Below are 17,313 nucleotides of genomic sequence, written 5' to 3'. Positions count from 1 at the left end.
AGTTGGCATTTGAACATTACAACCTCCAAAAATCAGGAAACACTCAATAAAATACAAAAGTTAAAAAACGGGAAATGCAGAGTTAAGGTAATGCCTTCCACACCACTACACTAGATTTCCTTGCTCATGTCCCTTTAGGGCAAAGAAGGCATAAACTAAAGTCAGAAAATGCAGAGTGAAAGTCATGTCTCTTATCGCTTCCCACAAAATTTTAGGTCTGCCCTGGGAAAGATGACGTTAAGTCCTAGAAATATGATATAACCTTACCCTGTCCTAAAAAAACTTGCCATTTCTGTGTAGACAACCCAAAATTCTTGTTCCTATTTATACTCTTAGGTGCAGCAGTTTTGATCTGGGGAGAATTTGCAGCAGCTTGCTAGAGCTGATGCAGGCATTTCAGGAGGCTTGCGTCTGCAGCATTAGGCATCATTTACTTCCAAAAACATTACCTCTCTTCGGTTTCCACAACACTGTTCTTCTTCACCTTCCTCACCATCTTCCATGTGTTAGGGTGGCATGCTGTAATTTCCCTGAGGGCCTCCTTAGGACAGTGATGCCATCTTAAGGTAAGTATCAGGGGGTAGCCGTGTTAGTCTGTATCCACAAAAACAAGGAGTCTGGTGGCACCTTAAAGACTAACAGATTTATTTGGGCATAAGCTTTCGTGGGTAAAAAACCTCACTTCTTCAGATGCATGGAGTGAACTTTCTGTAAGTTTACTGTCTGTAATTTTCACTTCATGCATCTGAAGAAGTGAGGTTTTTTACCCACGAAAGCTTATGCCCAAATAAATCTGTTAGTCTTTAAGGTGCCACTGGACTCCTTGTCATCTTAAGGTAAGGGGCTAAAGTTAAGGTTTAGGGGATCAGTGTATAGGAATGGTGTGGAGCACTTCTAAAACAACATTAATGCACAACTAATGAAGGGTTTTGTTAGGGCTTGTCTACAGAAGAAAATTTCACCTGTTATAATAGTATAATTATATTGCTGTAGTTATGCTGTTCTGACTCCCATTGTGTGTACTGCTTTTGTGGAAAAAGAATAGCTGTTTTGGCTTGCTTAACCTGCTTCCAAAGCAACTTAAGCTAAACCAGAAAAAAAGCACTCTTATGCCCTAAAGTGTCAACTTGGGAAGTTATACTGTTGTAATTATCATGGTTTAAACTTGTACGGATGTAGGGAAAGATATAACTTTCCCATGTAGGTAAACCCTTAATTTTCCTCTGGCTTCGTCAGAAGTGGAACTAGTGAGGAAGGTTTGAATGAAGGGCAAATGTGGGAGAGTTTCTGGGGACTCAGTCTTCTAGCTGTAAAGCTGGAGATATCTGTGAGGGGTGAGGTAAGGCCCAGACTGCCTACCATGCTGCAGGTCTGATGCAGGGAGGGGAAAGGTGATCAGTATTACCCTTCCCCTAGGGGTAGCATGAGTGAGGGCAGAGGTGCCATAACTTCTTTTGTAAATTAATTTCTGGATTTTCCTCTTTTTGTTAAATGTGAAGTTTCAAAGTTTTTGAAAGCATGTGTTCTCTGTATATGTAGCTATACTGTATGGCGCACATACAGCTGTTGTGTTTCCCTTAATTCCTAGAAGTTTCCCCATCCTCCTCTCATTATTCCATCATTCAACTTCCCTTTTCCCCACCCCAGCCCCTTCAGCAAGGTCTCCTGCTCCCCCCGAAACACCTCCGCAGTCTGTGCCTTCACTCTGAAACAAGCTATACCAGTATAAACACCTTTATACTGCTGTAACTGCATCCATACTAGGGGACTTCATCTTAGCTAAATTGTTTTTATGCAGATTTAATTAAATAAGTATAAAAATTGTATATAGACAAGCCTTCAGATACATTTTTGTCTTAGTTTCCCCATCTATAAAATGGGGATAGTCTTACTGCACAGTGGAGGTAAATTAATGTTTGTGTGATTAATGTACAGCGTTCACGTTATCTTTATTTTTGATTCCAATATTTGCACTGTAAAAAACAAAAGAAATAGTATTTTTGAATTCACCTACTAAAAGTACTGTAGTGCAATCTCTTTATCATGAAAGTTGAACTTACAAATGTAGAATTATATACAATAAAAGCCTTCATTCGGTTTTTCCTTAATTGTGGACAAAAAAGATACAAGAACCTGAAAATTTTAAAAGCAGGTCATTTTATAGGGGACCCTATCTTGGGAACCCTTGAATCGAAAGATCTTGAATTTGCACCACAAACTGTACCATGCTTCTCTGTGGGCATAGCAATTTTCAGGTCATTATGCATGGGGATTTTTAGAGCACTTTGAAAATCTCTTCTTCACAAAGCTCCATTCAACCTTAACCATGGTCCATCAAGGTCAGCGTAGACAAAAATTCATTAATTTTTTTTTAATTGATTTTTTTTTCAAATTGAATTGGCTTGTTTTATTTAACTTAGAGGCTTTATTTAAACTAAACACACTTTTATTTTTTAAAAGAAACCTATTTTAAATTATGGCAAAACTATGTTAAGGCCTAAATTGCCAGAAGCTGGTTTAAATCATGATTAAAAATGGTGATTTAAATTTTTTATTTTAAACTAGTTTACCCTCATCAAGGGCCTCCTGCTCCTTAATATAGAGTGCTTGAAATATTCAGTTTGGTGAGTGTCCCATCTGCAAGGACCTTTACATTATTTTCAGGTGTTGATCGCAATACACCTCTACCCCGATATAACGCTGTCCTCGGGAGCCAAAAAATCTTACCATGTTATAGGTGAAACCGCGTTATATTGAACGTGCTTTGATCCGCTGGAGTGCGCAGCCCCGCCCCCCCTGGAGCACTGCTTTACCGCGTTATATCCGAATTTGTGTTATATCGGATTGTGTTATATCAGGGCAGAGGTGTATATCATGTGCAGTAACTCTGTGGGAGAGATTGAGATTTAGTGTTCATGAGTGATGATTTAAGATTTTCTTCAAATAGGTGGAGAAATGCAAAGAAAGGAGCACTCAGTCTTAGTGTGTTGATAGCTATGGCAAAAGCTTTGCTACTATCAGTGTTGAGTCAAAATAAGTAACAGGAACTAATGGAACGCTTACTTGTTTTATGTGAATGTATCAAATATAAAACGGGGGAAGAGGAAATAAAGAAAATATAGCAGAACTAGATAAATAGAATTTTTCAGTCTTCAAGAAACATAAATATTAAGAATAAGACGTGTTAAAGTAGGAATCCAAAATGGAAGCAATTTTTGTTTAGTGTACAGGGTGGTGGGAAGCTTTACAGTATTCATGCTTGCAAAGGATGCTGTACAAAAGAATTCTGTATACTCACTAGTACACCTCATCTTTTTATCTTGTTGTTAGTGCTTGGACACAAATACTGTTATATAACAGCTCTTTCTTGGAAGATTGTTCTGGGTACTGACATGTAATAGTAGGCATATGTCCATGATTGCACCGTTAGCCTAGTAAACATGAAGCTGCCATGCTTTTAAGAGATTTTTCTCACTGTAGTAAAACTGGACCTGCTGCTTTTTAAGTGAAGCTGAAAGTTTGGCATTCCAGTCTTCAGAATATTCTTCAATGTTATGCTGTTTTATTGCAATGCTGGGCTGTGAGGAAACTTTAAAGCTAAAACTTTCTATTATGTGCACAGAGTTCTTGTTGAAGTATAATTGATGGTCAAACTTGGATGTTGGCCACTAAGTGACCAGGGTTAATGTCCTGGGCTGCAACTATGAGAGAACAGGGTAGAAAAAAAAAGTAGTGTTATGTGTGTAGATGGTTGCAGCTTGTATCCCCGGGAGAGTTTGTGGTTAGTCTTGGTGGAAAACTAGATACGTACTGACTTCATATTACTGCAGCTCATGAAAAGTGACTGTCACCTTCTAACATCATGTGTTCTCTGTGTGTGGTGAGTTATATCTGCTTTCTTTAGTGTAGGTTTTTCAAAATTCAGTGTCTTAGATTACTCCTCACTGAATGCATAATCAGTCAGGTACCCCTGTGACAACTACTGCAATTGCTTACAGGGAAATAGGGTAGTAGGAAGATATCACATTACAGACCATTAAATATAAGTATTTTTTTAACCTTGTCTCTTTTTTGTTCATTTAATTTCCCCCTCAGTCTGGTCTGTTCTTCATTTGCTTCTCATTTGCCTGGTCATCCCCTCTGCTCTTGCTGACTGGATGCCTGGTTTCTTTCTCCCTTGCAGAGCTGCCTAGCTACCTGGTCAGTCTTTCCCTCTGCTCTTCTGTATTTTTTGCCCAATTCTCTTCTTCTCTGGTAACCTGGACATTAACTCCAAGGACTTCTCCTAGTTCCTTTTCAGGTGCCTACTGTCCCCCAGAGTATCACTTGCAGGATGGGAGCCAGTTCCTGAAGTTAGCCCGTTTGCACTCCTACTATGAAGTAGAGACCCTAATGGGGACCATAACAGGGGTGCCGGGCTTCTCTTATGCCATTCCTGCTGCTACCAACATGTTCTCACTCCCCTTTCCAACTCTTGTCATTTGAACTGCATTGCATCAAACTATTCTCCCCCCTCATCTACCCTGTGCCCAGCTTCTCCCTGTCTGCCTTCCTCTCTGATTTCAACTCCTGGCTCTCATTTCCTCTCACTGTTGGTCTGCACTGATTCCTGGTACTTTAACTATTATGTTGGTGACCCATCCAACCCCATAGCTGCCTGTCTCCTCACCCTTGCATTGCTTTTGACCTGCAGTTCTGGTTCAGCACTCCAAAATGACCATTCACTGAACTTGGTCTTCACCAAGCAGTACTCTCCTCCTCATCTCTCCTTTGATAGGTGATCTCTCTCGGACCACCACCTGATCTTTCAACATCGCCTACTTACACCGTCCCTCTGACCTTGCCACTTAGTGCTTTTATGACTCTTAGTCCATCAATGTTCATGATTTCTCTTCTGCTCTCATCCTTTCTTCCTTTGTCATGGTCATCTCTATTCTACACTCTTTTCCACCCTTGCCTTCTTTGTCCCTCTCTTCCATTGCAAAATCTGCTCTACCAACTCCCATCCCTGGCTCACCCAAAATCTGTTTCCTCTTCTCCTGTTCTCTAGCAGAAATCCCATGGCTATGTTGAATTCCTACACTAGAGACTTGTTCTCTCCTCCTTCTGTTCTGTCATTTTCTTAGCTAATCATCTTTACTTCTCCAGTCTAACCGAATCCTGTACCTGCAATCCTAACTGCCTTTTCATCACATTTGGCTCCCTCCTTAAACTTTCTCGCCTTCCTTTCTCCACTGCGCTCAGCATGTGATCTCCTTGATTTATTCAAAAAGAGAACAGACAAAATAGGATGCGACTCTATTCCCCATCTCTCTGGCTGCCTTCCACACAGCTAAAATTTTTGTTCAAGCCCTCATCATCCTGCATCTTGACTACTGTAACATTCTTGTCTCTGGCCTTGACAAATGTAGTCTTACCCAATTCAAAATGCTGGTGCAAAAATCACCAATATTCACTACCTTTTCGTGTGGTACACTGCACAAGAAGGAATTAACTCAGTTTCACTTTAAAGGACTGGCATTTAAGAAAAAAACCTTTTTTAAATTTGTTAACTGACGTTTATGACACAACTTTTTTTTTTTTAAAAAGCATTCCCAAATTAAAATTTTGTTGGAAGGTAGGCTCTAATTGCAGGGAGAAACATGAAAAATGTTGCAATTTAAAAAACCAATATTAGATCTGCCTTAAAAATAGATACATTTTATTGTAAGAAGACTGCAACAGTACATTGTAACTACAGCCTGTTTTAAATGTTTCACAATGCAGATATCCAGCCTTTTGAAAAGGCTCATGTATTTGTTGTGGTAACACAGTAGATAATGAATCAATTAACACAGCGGTATCATGAATTAAAGGTGAAAAATCTGTAGTGAAATTGTTGCACATTGGGTTTCTGGAGTTGAATGGCTTGGCAGTTCAAATAGGACTTAAGGAAGCCAGAAGTCTAAGCCTAAGAGCCTGTGACATGGTAGTCAGGGCCAATCTGAAATTCAGCCTCAGTCTGTACAGAACTTGGATGCTTTGCTAGGCTCTGAACAAGTGATAATTCCGTAGGGTCACATGCAGACAGGTCAAGCTTGCATACATTTCTGAAATCTATCCATCAACTTCATGGAAACAGTGCCTCAAGACCAAGTGAAGGAAACTGAATTTGAATCTTCCAGACCACGCTCTTAGGGCAGGGGTGGGCAAACTTTTTGGCCCGAGGGGCACATCGGGTTTCCGAAATTGTATGGAGGGCCGGTTAGTGGAAGCTGTGCCTCCTCAAACAGTCGGACGTGGCCTGCCCCCCCATCTGACACCCCTCCCCCCCCGCTTCTCGCCCCCGATGGCCCCCCAGGATCCCTGTCCCATCCACCCCTCCCTGTCCCCTGACCACTCCCAGACCCTCCACCCCAATTGCCCCCCGCTGCCCTATCCAACACCTTTCTGCCCACCCCCAGGGCCCCTGCCCCATCCAACCACCCCTTCTCTCTGACCGCTCCCGGAACCCCTGCCACTGACTGCCCCCCGCTGCCCCATCCAACCCCTCCATCCTTTCTGACTGCCCCCCCGGACCCTGCCCCCATTCAACCCTCTTGTTCCCTGCCCTCTGACCGCCCGGACCCTTATCCAGATCCCTGCCCTCTGACCGCCACCCCAAACTCCCCTGCCCTCTATCCAACCCACCCTGCTCCCTGCCCCCTTACTGCGCTGCCTGGAGCACCGGTGGCTGGCGGCACTACAGCCACGCTGCCCAGAGCACCAGGACAGGCAGCGTTGCCGCCGGGCTGGAGCCAGCCATGCCACTGCACAGAGCACCGGGTCAGGCTGCAGCTCTGAAGCTGCGCTGCCTCAGGAGCTCAAAGTCCTGCCGCCCAGAGCATTGCACCAGCGGTGCAGTGAGCTGAGGCTGCTGGGAAGGGGGAATAGCAGGGGAGGGCCGGGGGCTAGCCTCCTAGGCCAGGAGCTCAGGGGCTGGGCAGGAGTATCCCGCAGGCTGTAGTTTGCCCACCTCTGTCTTAGGGTATGTGTACGCTGTAGCTGTGGGTGTGACTTTCAGTCTAGACATAACTGTGCTATCCTTAATTTAACTAGCTCGCTAAAAATAGTGTTTAGGATGTGGCAGTGTCTACATGCAAAATCACACCCTCAGCTGCAGTATAGATGTTCTCTTAGAGAAACAGTGAGACAAAGTTAGAAAGATTATTTTTTTCAGAAAGTATGCTTCTTGATTTCTTATCTCCAAAAAGCCTTCTTTGATTTGCCTCAAACTTACTAGTCTACCTTGGCACAAGACCATATATGTAAAACTTCAGACATGTATAGTTTTGGCAAAATGAGGAGGGTGGTTAAAATCATTCTTCTGAGGGAAAGGTGGTTTTGAACATAATTATGGAGAGACTTGATGTCACTGTAATACTATAGGTCAGGAAACATTCCTGCTTTGACAAGGGGATGGAATTAAATAGCTTATTAGATAATTTCACTATCTTTTACAATTCGGTGAAGAAACTAAAATTTAGTGTCTATAAAACTAATAAGTCTTTGACTTATCACTTGTATGTAAAATGAGCCTTTTTAATGAACAAATCTGTTACATATATGTATTCATTTAATATCCAAATACACTTTTAAGCACTGTAGAAATAATGTTTGTGATGATTTTTTTACTACTCTTTTTGGCTCACATTGGTGCTGCAGAAAAAACAATCTGATTTGGAGTCTGTTGTGGTTTGTATATCATAAGAAAATTATTAACTAGGGCCCCAAAATTGTACCATTTTCTACCCTCTCTTATCCTTGTACAGCCATAATCATTTACTCAGGAGGTACAGTCAGGAAATAATACTACTTTATTTTCAGATTTCAGGCTGAGATTGTAGGGATAGAAATTAAGAAAACTATTTTTTTTTTAACTTGTAAACTAAGCAAATTCTTTATGAAATTTAAACATGGAATCTCACAATGCTGCTGTTAGTCCTTTTAGGGTAGAACTTCATTATGTCTTCTAGAATTGAACACCAGTTTTATAGTCAAATACTTTATAATCTTATTAAATACTGTAAAGTATACTTGTATTGTGAGTATTGCAGCATGACTCAGATTTCCCACCATATTTATGACTTTCTTTATTGAAACATATCCCTCCACTAAATTGTAGTTTTCCTCTTCCTTATATTTGACAAATATCTAAGATAACCTTGATATATCAAAATGGATGGGAAAATGTTATTTAGTCCAAATTTAATCCGTTGATAACTCTTGCTTTTGTGGCCTCTCTTAGTTGGAGCTTCAGTTCTTCTGCTTTCAGCTCCCTAAATTCTAGTGGCCTGATGATAGCTGAGTCTCTTCTGGAGAAATCTGGATTGAACTACTCAGATACATGAATTGAATCTTACAAATAGATTTTTTTAAATTTTATAGTTAAATTATTGGTAGAACGTGGAAGATATTTTCACATAGCTGCATCATATATGCTATATGTAAATCAAAGACTGATTGAAATTGTTCATGGAATTTTCAAACTTTCCCTTAATAGAGATCCATAGTGAAGTGTATTAAGTATATGGATGTGAGTGAGGATAAAAAGAAGATACACTGCACTTTTAATTAAAACATTGACATACTTCCATGCTCTGAAATACAGATATGTTTAATTTGTATAGAAACTTTCATGGTGAACTATATTTGTGTGTTTTAGGGACCAGTTACTCTCCACAAGAAAATTCACATAACCACAGTGCTCTTCATAGCTCAAATTCACATTCTTCTAATCCAAGCAATAATCCAAGTAAAACTTCAGATGCAGTAAGTATTAATGGTCATCAATGTCCAAATATGCCTTGCGCGGTTTTAGATACGCAATTTTTGCTATTTTCGATTAAATTATGGAGGGTGAAGTTCTGCATATTTTATTGAATTAGTAAACCCAAGTGGCAATTTATATACTAAAAATGGAGGGAACAGCATCACAAATTGCATTTGGCAGAGGTTATATGTTGTTAGATGGTTTCAGTATAGCTAATTGTCATTAGGGTTTCCAGATGTACCTGTCTTGCCTCTGACAGTTTTAATCGAAAAGGCATATAGCAATTGAAAAAAATACTTTCCCTAAATATATCATTGGCAAGGATTTTACTCTAGTATCTTGGTTCCACAGCAGTAGACTGACCTAACTCCCCAGGCTCTTTATTTTTTTGGAACCTTATGGGAAGCAGTAATAGGGTTTTGAGCCTTATTGCTTACTGGCTAGTGCACACCACTTCCTATGCTTCAAGCACTCAGTTACCAAAAATTGCTGTGATTACGCTGGTTGATGTATGGGGAAAAACAGAGATAATCCTCCAAATATTATTTTCTAAAATATAACAAAAAGGTTAAATATTTTTTTATTTACATCATCTGGACGTTCTGAGGAGGTTCTTCAGTTGGAGAAATATAAGATCCAAAATCATTAGCATGCTGAAGACTTCATTGTAGAGAGTAGTGATGTTACAATGATCCAATGAATGTAGCACCAGATCTCAATTTATGCTATAATTTAGTCAGGTTGGTAAGATGATAGGAGAACCTGTGAATTGTTTGAAGCAGCTGGAAGCAGTACTGTTGTGGGAGGTGATAGAGGAGGGACATTACATTGTCCCTTACGTACATTGGTAGTGTTTCAAAGTGGATGTGAAGGAAAAAGTCTACACATCTTGCAACTTTGAATATAGTAGAATGTATATAACTTATTTAAAAACTGTCAAGAAGTCGTTTCTCCAACATTGTTGTTCATATTTTCAAAGTCCTACGATTCTGCGGATGACTGGTCTGAGCACATCAGCTCTTCTGGCAAAAAATACTACTATAACTGCCGAACAGAAGTTTCACAATGGGAAAAACCAAAAGAGTGGCTTGAAAGGTATAGATATGCTTTTATTTATTAATCAAAGTATATAATCTAGGAAACATTGTACTTGATTTGAGTTTTTACTTTATTTGTATTTTTTGCAGAGAGCAGAGACAAAAAGAAGCAAGCAAAATATCAGTTAACAGTTTCCCAAAAGATAGGGACTACAGAAGAGAGGTGATGCAGGCAACAGCTGCCAGTGGGTTCGCCAGTGGAAGTATGTTTTTTTTGTTTTGTTTTTTGACAATTAAATGCTCTTGGTTTGTATGCGTTGCATACTTCCTCTCAGTACTTTACTTTGCCAAACTAAAAAAGAAATCCCTCTTCTCTAGCATGTGCTTTTTGTGGCAGTGAGTCAAGGTGGCCCAGCTCATTTTTTTCCTAAAATCTATTGCAACTACAGACAACTTCTCCAAATGTTCTTTCCCACTGATGATGTTGTCTGAGTAGCTTTGAGCCTATCCAACTAGAACATTCAATTATATCAATGTTCCGTGTTAGTATTCCTTTTTTGTAATTATCACTCACTCACTATATGTGCAGCATTTGTCCTTCAGCTTGAAGACACAATCTTTTTCTGTAGCTGCTGTGATAGTCTTCTCCCAGTATTTTTTCTTCAGTACTTAAGATACTAGAGGCTTAAAAGGGCCTAACTATTATCACTGTTTCTTCATAAATTGCAGGTGAGCAGCATACTAATATTTGGAGAAAATATAATCTGTTTTAACAGGTGCTGCACTATATAAAGAAAATGCACGTTACAAGAAGAATAGATGCAAAAATTGCATATTGCAATTAGGGCTATCAATCACTGTTAACTCACTTGATTAACTTAAAACAAATTAACTCGATTAAAAAATTAATCGTGATTCGTCACACTGTTAATAGAATACCAATTTAAACTTATTACATATATTTGGATGTTTTTCTACATTTTCAAACATATTGATTTCAGTTACAACACAGAATACAAAGTGTATAGTGCTCACTTTATATTATTTTTGATTATAAATATTTGCATTGTAGAAAAGAAATAGTATTTTTCAGTTTACCTCATACAAGTACTGTAGTGCAGTGTAAAACTTTAGAGCCTACAAGTGCACTCAGTCCTACTTCTTGTTCAGCCAATCAGTAAGACAAACAAGTTTGTTTACCTTTATGGGAGATAATTCTGCCCGCTTCTTATTTACAATGTCACCTGAAAGTGAAAACAGGTGTTCCTATGGCACTTTTGTAGCTGGCGTTGCAAGGTATTTATGTGCCAGATATGCTAAACATTTGCATGCCCCTTCCGTGCTTGACCCACCATTCCAGAAGAAATGCTGATGACACTTGTTTAAAAAAAAAAAGGGGGGGGGGCAATAAATGTGTGACTGAACTCTTTGAATTGTATGTCTCCTGCTCCATGGTTTTACCTGTATTCTGCCATATTTCGTGATATGGCAGTCTCAGGTGATGACCTGGCATACGTTGTTCAATTTAAGAAAATTTTCATTGCGGATCTGACAAAACTCAAAGAAGGTACCAATATGAGTTTTCTAAAGAGAGCTATAGCACTCAACCCAAGGTTTAAGAATCTGAAGTGTCTTCCAAAATCTGAGAGGGACGGGGTGTGGAATATGCTGCCAAAAGTCTTAAAAGAGCAATACTTCAATTTTGAAAATACAGAACCCAAACCACCACAAAAGAAAATCAAACTTCTGTTGATGGCATCTGAATCATAATGATGAATTTGCTTTGGATCGTTATGGAGCAGAAGCCGTCATCAGTATGGAAGCATGTCGTCTGGAATGGTGGTCGAAGCATGAAGGGGCATACAAATGTTTAGCACATCTGGCATGTAAATACCTTGCAGTGCCGGCTACACAGTGCCATGTGAATGCCTGTTCTCAATTTCAGGTGATGTAAATAAGAAGTGGACAGCATTATCTCCCGTAAATGTAAACAAACGTGTTTGTCTTAGCGATTGGCTGAACAAGAAGTAGGACTGAGTGCACTTGTAGGCTCTAAAGTTTTACATTGTTTTATTTTTGAATGCAGTTATGTAAAAAATAAGAATTCTGCATTTTTAAATTGCACTTTCACATTGAGATGGCACTACAGTACTTGTATGAGGTGAATTGAAAAATATCATTTTTTAGCTTTTTTTAGGGAGCAAATATTTGTAATAAAAATAATATAAAGTGAGCACTGTACACTTTGTATTCTGTGTTGTAATTTAAATCAATATATTTGAAAATGTAGAAAAACATCCAAAAATATTTAAATAAATGCTATTCTATTATTAACAGTATGATTAAGACTGAGATTAATTGTGGTAATTTTTTAAAATCATTTGACAGCCCTAATTGCAATAAATATTTGCTTTTGTGAATTTCATGTCAATTTGCATCATTGCCAGTGGTAAGGTTGCATGACAGATGAGAAACTAGCAGTCAGGAAGGATGAAACATTCTGTGCTCCAATATAACATATTAAAGTCACTGTTATGTGACAGCATGCAAATTAAGAAGTTCATATATGTTATACTGTTTTAAGTTTTATATTCTGCTAATCAAAAGTGGCTTGAACCTGAATTCCAGTCCATTTTTTTATCTTTTAAAAACAAGAATTCAAAATTCGGTTGTATTTTAAAAAAAAAAAAAAAAAAAAAAAAAAACAACCAAACAGGAGACGAACATGGCGTATAGAAGAGAAATTCATAAAACATGAAAATTTTGCGCTGAGATGTCTGCCATAATTTAGTCTCTCCGATTAAATATAGCATATGTAAATATTTCATTTTGGTCGGTGTGTTAATGGAATCTTTAAAAATTACCTTAGAAACTAGAAAACTCTCTACAAAATAGTTTGTCCTTAACAAGATTACTTTACTGGAATTCTAAATTGGGCAAAGGTCTAATAGTGTTTGAGAAGGTGCATGTTGTCAGTGAGTAAAATCAGATTGTCTTGTTTGCCAATACTGAGCTGTAGTAGCTATTGTGCTGGCAGCTGAGATTTTTAAAAAAAATAATGAAAGCCTAATCAAATTTAAACATTAGCATGCTACTGAATTAGTCATAATCCTTGCAGTGTTAGTGAAGTTTCTAACTTAATCTTTTTTTTTTCTTATTGCAACATTCTTTGTGAACCCTGCAACAGTGGAAGACAAGCATTCCAGTGATGCCAGTAGTATACTCCCTCAGAATATTTTGTCTCAGACAAGCAGACACAATGACAGAGACTACAGACTGCCAAGAGCAGAGACTCACAGTAGTTCTACTCCAGTACAACATCCCATCAAACCAGTGGTTCATCCAACATCTACCCCAAGCACTGTTCCTCCTACTCCATTTTCTCTACAATCTGATCACCAGCCAAAGAAATCTTTTGATGCTAATGGAGCATCTACTTTATCAAAACTGCCTACACCCACATCGTCCATCCCTTCTCAGAAAACAGATAGAAAAGGTATGTCAGAAAACTATTTTTAATTCTGCTCAATGTTGCAAATTGAATTTGAGTTGTTGGTTAGAAAGTCTGACTTCTAGAATTTAAACATGTTTTTCCTGTTTACTATGCTTGAAACAGTTAATTCAGTCATGATTTTTGTGATTCAGATTCAGTTTCACATTAAACCATGTTTGTCATAATCCGCTGATCTGACAGAACTTTGAATTCTGAGCTTTGAATTAGATGATAGAGCAGAAGAGACCATTGTGATCATCTAGTCTGACTTCCTTTATAACACAGGCATAGGACTTCCCTGAATTAATTCTCACCTGAACTAGAGTGATCTTTCAGAAAAACATTGACACTTACAGGTTTGCCATTTACATGCATATACTGCAAACAGTATTTCAATTGATCTCCACTAAAAGGGTGCCTAAAATCCTTTTTATGTTATTTTGGAACTTTGCAGTTACTCCAGTTGTCAGCATAGCTGTAGGATTAATGTTTCAAAGCCATCTTGGACCCATGCGTTTTCTATCAAAAGTATCTTGTTGGGATTCCAGTGACAAACTACTTAAGTTTCCCTATAGTGCTACAGGGGAATATGACTGGTACATCTGTGGAAATCAACTGATCAGTTACAGTCTTCTATATATAAGAAGTTTGATTGTGAAGAAATGGATGGTATTCTTTAATTTTGTTAACTGTCTTTATAATATATTAGTCTTAAAATGCCTAAAGGTTAACTGTTTGTTTGTTCCTGAAACATCTAGAGGCACTAGGCAGAGATAAGGACCTCTTTATGCTTGACACTGTTCAGATTGGAATTTTGAATGTTATGAATAATGAAATTGACTTTCATAGAGAGGAGGAACTGAGTGAGAACGTTGGAATAGGGGTGCTTGGTACCAGTGACCCTGAGGTACTTCAGTTCAGCATAGGCTGTGTCTATACTACAAACTGTTTGGGGAACAAAGTTACTGCTGCATAAAGCCACCATAGCTAGTGTATTGCTTGTGTGTGCGCATGCCTTGACTCCTTGCGTCTGAGCTGTGCATACTCATCGGGACTACTTGTATTGTTCCTATGCACCATCACGGAGACCTACATATCCATGGGAACAACTACTCCATCATCTTCCCCAGAGCCACTGTTACCCCATGCCATGGGGAACCCCACAACCTCTTGTGGATCTAGCTTACTGGCCATCTTGGGGGCCTTGGGCACAGCATCCTCCTTTATAACCCGCCCAATCCATGAGAGTCGCCACTTGCTTCCCTCCAAGGGATCCATCAAGCAGGTTTGCGGAACCAGTAGCAGAGGAAGAATCTTATACGGAGTCCCGGTGGTTCTGCCAGGGCTGGCTAGATTCCCACCCTCCTCACCGGATGAGGATGTAATTGTCATCTACCTCTCCACCAGATGACTTCAGGCGCTTCTAAGGAGAGTTGCTGGGGAACAACTATCTCATTGGAGGAGATTCAAGACTCGCAGTATAAACTTCTGGATATCCTTCACACGTTGGCATTGGTGAGAATAGCTCTCCTAATGAATGATGCCATGTTGGAGCCAGCCAGAAATGTATGGCATACCCCTGTCATGTGTACCACTACTCTTAAAGGATCAGAGAAATGATAGTACGTCCTGACCAAAGGATCAGAATTCATGTTCTCCCACCCTGATCCAAACTCATTGGTTCTCTGCAGAACTCTGCAGCAACCTGTCTAAACAGCAACACCTTCAAGCTACTCCTGCAGAAAAGGAAGGGAAGCATCTTGGTCTTCTGGGGAGGAAAGTCTTACCTTCCTCCAGTATATAGTTCAGGATGGCCAATTATCAAGCTCTCCTGGCTAAGTATGACTTCCTGAATTATACTAAGTTGGAGGAATTTGCTAGTACCCTGCCACAACGAGATTGTGCCCATTTCTAGGCCTTCATCAAGGAAGGGAAACTTCTAGCCAGAACTGCTCTCCAGTCCACAGTAGATGCAGTTGATACCTGCTCCAAGGCCATGGCTACAGCTATGATGTTGTGTAGGGAGTCCTGGCTTCATGCTTCTGGTTTTCCTGTGCAGGTCCAGAACACCATTGAGGACCTTTGATGAATCCCATCTTTTCAATCAAAAGACAGATGAGTCTTTACATATAATGAAAGACTCCAGGACTACCTTCCGCTTGTTGGAAATATACACTCCTGCCCTGAAACAGAAGTTCTACTGCCCGTCGTCCGCCCAAACGTACAGGCCTTCTCAGTTTTATCAGAGACCTTATGAACTGCCACATAAATGACAAAAGACTCAAAGATCTCGTTTCCTGGTCCCACCTCAAAGGCTTCCTTGTGTTGTGGAAAAAGTCACCCACGCGTCCACTTTGATCAGAGACTCAAGCCTGAGGCCCGTTTATTGTATACATACCAACGCGTTGGGGGTAGCAGTCAGATACCGCTCCCCTGAAACAGAGTACGCTGAGCCTTTTTAAAGCCGAAAACCACAAACAAATTACACATCATTTATGCAGCGATAACCATATTAGGAATAGGAGAGTTAGGGTCTTTCTGATCTTCCCGACATTCTTTTGCAATCTTTCCAGAATAGGCTGCAAATTGAGTGAAGGGCTTCTTGGTGTTTTCCGACAATGCCGTTACTTTTCCTTATATGGGGTGCCCGTTACACAAATGTTCCGGGCAGGGTACAGTTACATAATGGGGTGTTTATGTAATTTGAGTTAGGGGAGGCATGGTTACACAAAAGGGGTAAGGGGAGGCATGATTAGTCATTTTATCTGATTGCCTTATGCTTATTGCTTCACACAAGCGGTTGTTATATTTTTAACAGTCATGAACACATACCCTATTGTTGCTGGGGCTTTCCATCCTCCTCCTTGTTGGCCCCTCTCCCTTCTCTGGTCATAGCCTTTGCTTGTCACTGATCGGGAGCACTGAGTTTGGTTCAGGCTTGTGGCCTGTAGGGCGAGTCAGTGTTGACTGTATTAATTGGGTGGGTTAATTAATTAATTATTGGCCTGTATTAATGGGGTGGGCCAGGTCAATTTTTTCACACTTGTCTCAAACCTAGCCTCAGACCAAGTGGTATTTTTGATGCAAGCTTGAGAGCCGCCAACCACTGAGCCTAACACCTTGCGACCCTTCCATTCCCTTTGGGGGTTGCTTTTTCCATGCTTGGAGTGCAATAATGGACAAATGGGTGCTGAATGTCATCCACCATAGCTATATGATCAAGTTTGTAATGCTAACTTCTCCAAAATCCTCCTCCCCACCCCTTTCGGGACCACTCTCGTGACAATATTCTCATCCAAGAAGTCGACGACTCATTACAAGGAGTAGCAATAGAACGCAACCCACTAGAATATCAAGGAATAGGATTCTACTCAATTTACTTCCTGATTCCCCAAAAGGAGGGCAGTTGGAGACCAATCCTTGACCTCTGTCATTTCATTCATAAACTCAAGTGTTGCATGGTTACGTTGGCAGCGATAATTCCATCTCTAGAAAAAGACATGTTCATGGCTCTCATTTTGAAGGATGCTTGCTTCCACATCGACATTCACCCTGCCCAGACGTTTTCTCAGATTAACGGTGGGCACCAACTATTTCCAATACCAAGTACTTCACTTTGGAATAGCTACCGTTACCAGAGTCTTCACCAAAATATTTTCCGTAGTAGCAGCTTATGTCAGGTGTTATGGTCTCTGTTTTTCTGTACCTCAACGACTGGCTCCTGGCTGCCAAATCGCACTAAGAAGCCCATGCACCAACCTCAACTTCCTTGCTTCACTGGGAGTCAACATCAACATTGAGAAATCAATCCTCAACCCCATGCAATCATTGGACTTCATTGGGACTGCCATAAACTCTACCACAGCACGAGCATACCTGCCCACAGGACATTCATCTCCTGAAATTTGTCTATCTCTCATCAGGAACAACCCTTAAGTACCAAGTATCAGAGGGGTAGCTGTGTTAGTCTGGATCTGTAAAAAGCAACAGAG

The 17,313-nt window shown here is 40.0% G+C and overlaps 1 protein-coding gene across 3 annotated transcripts in view; it reads left to right on the top strand.

The window, feature by feature from the left end:
- Positions 1-17,313, top strand: part of WAC (WW domain containing adaptor with coiled-coil) — a 109,450-nt gene that overhangs the window by 37,385 nt on the left and 54,752 nt on the right. For all 3 annotated transcript variants that reach the window (XM_024223511.2, XM_024223505.2, XM_024223517.1), the window contains 4 exons: positions 8,684-8,790; positions 9,771-9,886; positions 9,979-10,091; positions 13,016-13,324. In XM_024223511.2, coding sequence (XP_024079279.1) covers positions 8,684-8,790; positions 9,771-9,886; positions 9,979-10,091; positions 13,016-13,324 — 645 coding nt within the window. The remainder of the gene's footprint in view (positions 1-8,683; positions 8,791-9,770; positions 9,887-9,978; positions 10,092-13,015; positions 13,325-17,313) is intronic.

Source organism: Terrapene carolina, unplaced genomic scaffold (assembly GCF_002925995.2).
Source record: "Terrapene carolina triunguis isolate 2854851 unplaced genomic scaffold, T_m_triunguis-2.0 Scaffold111, whole genome shotgun sequence".
NCBI classification, from domain to species: domain Eukaryota; kingdom Metazoa; phylum Chordata; order Testudines; family Emydidae; genus Terrapene; species Terrapene triunguis.
The sequence above is the reverse complement of the archived record's forward strand: the minus strand, read 5'-3'. Positions and strand labels throughout refer to the sequence as shown.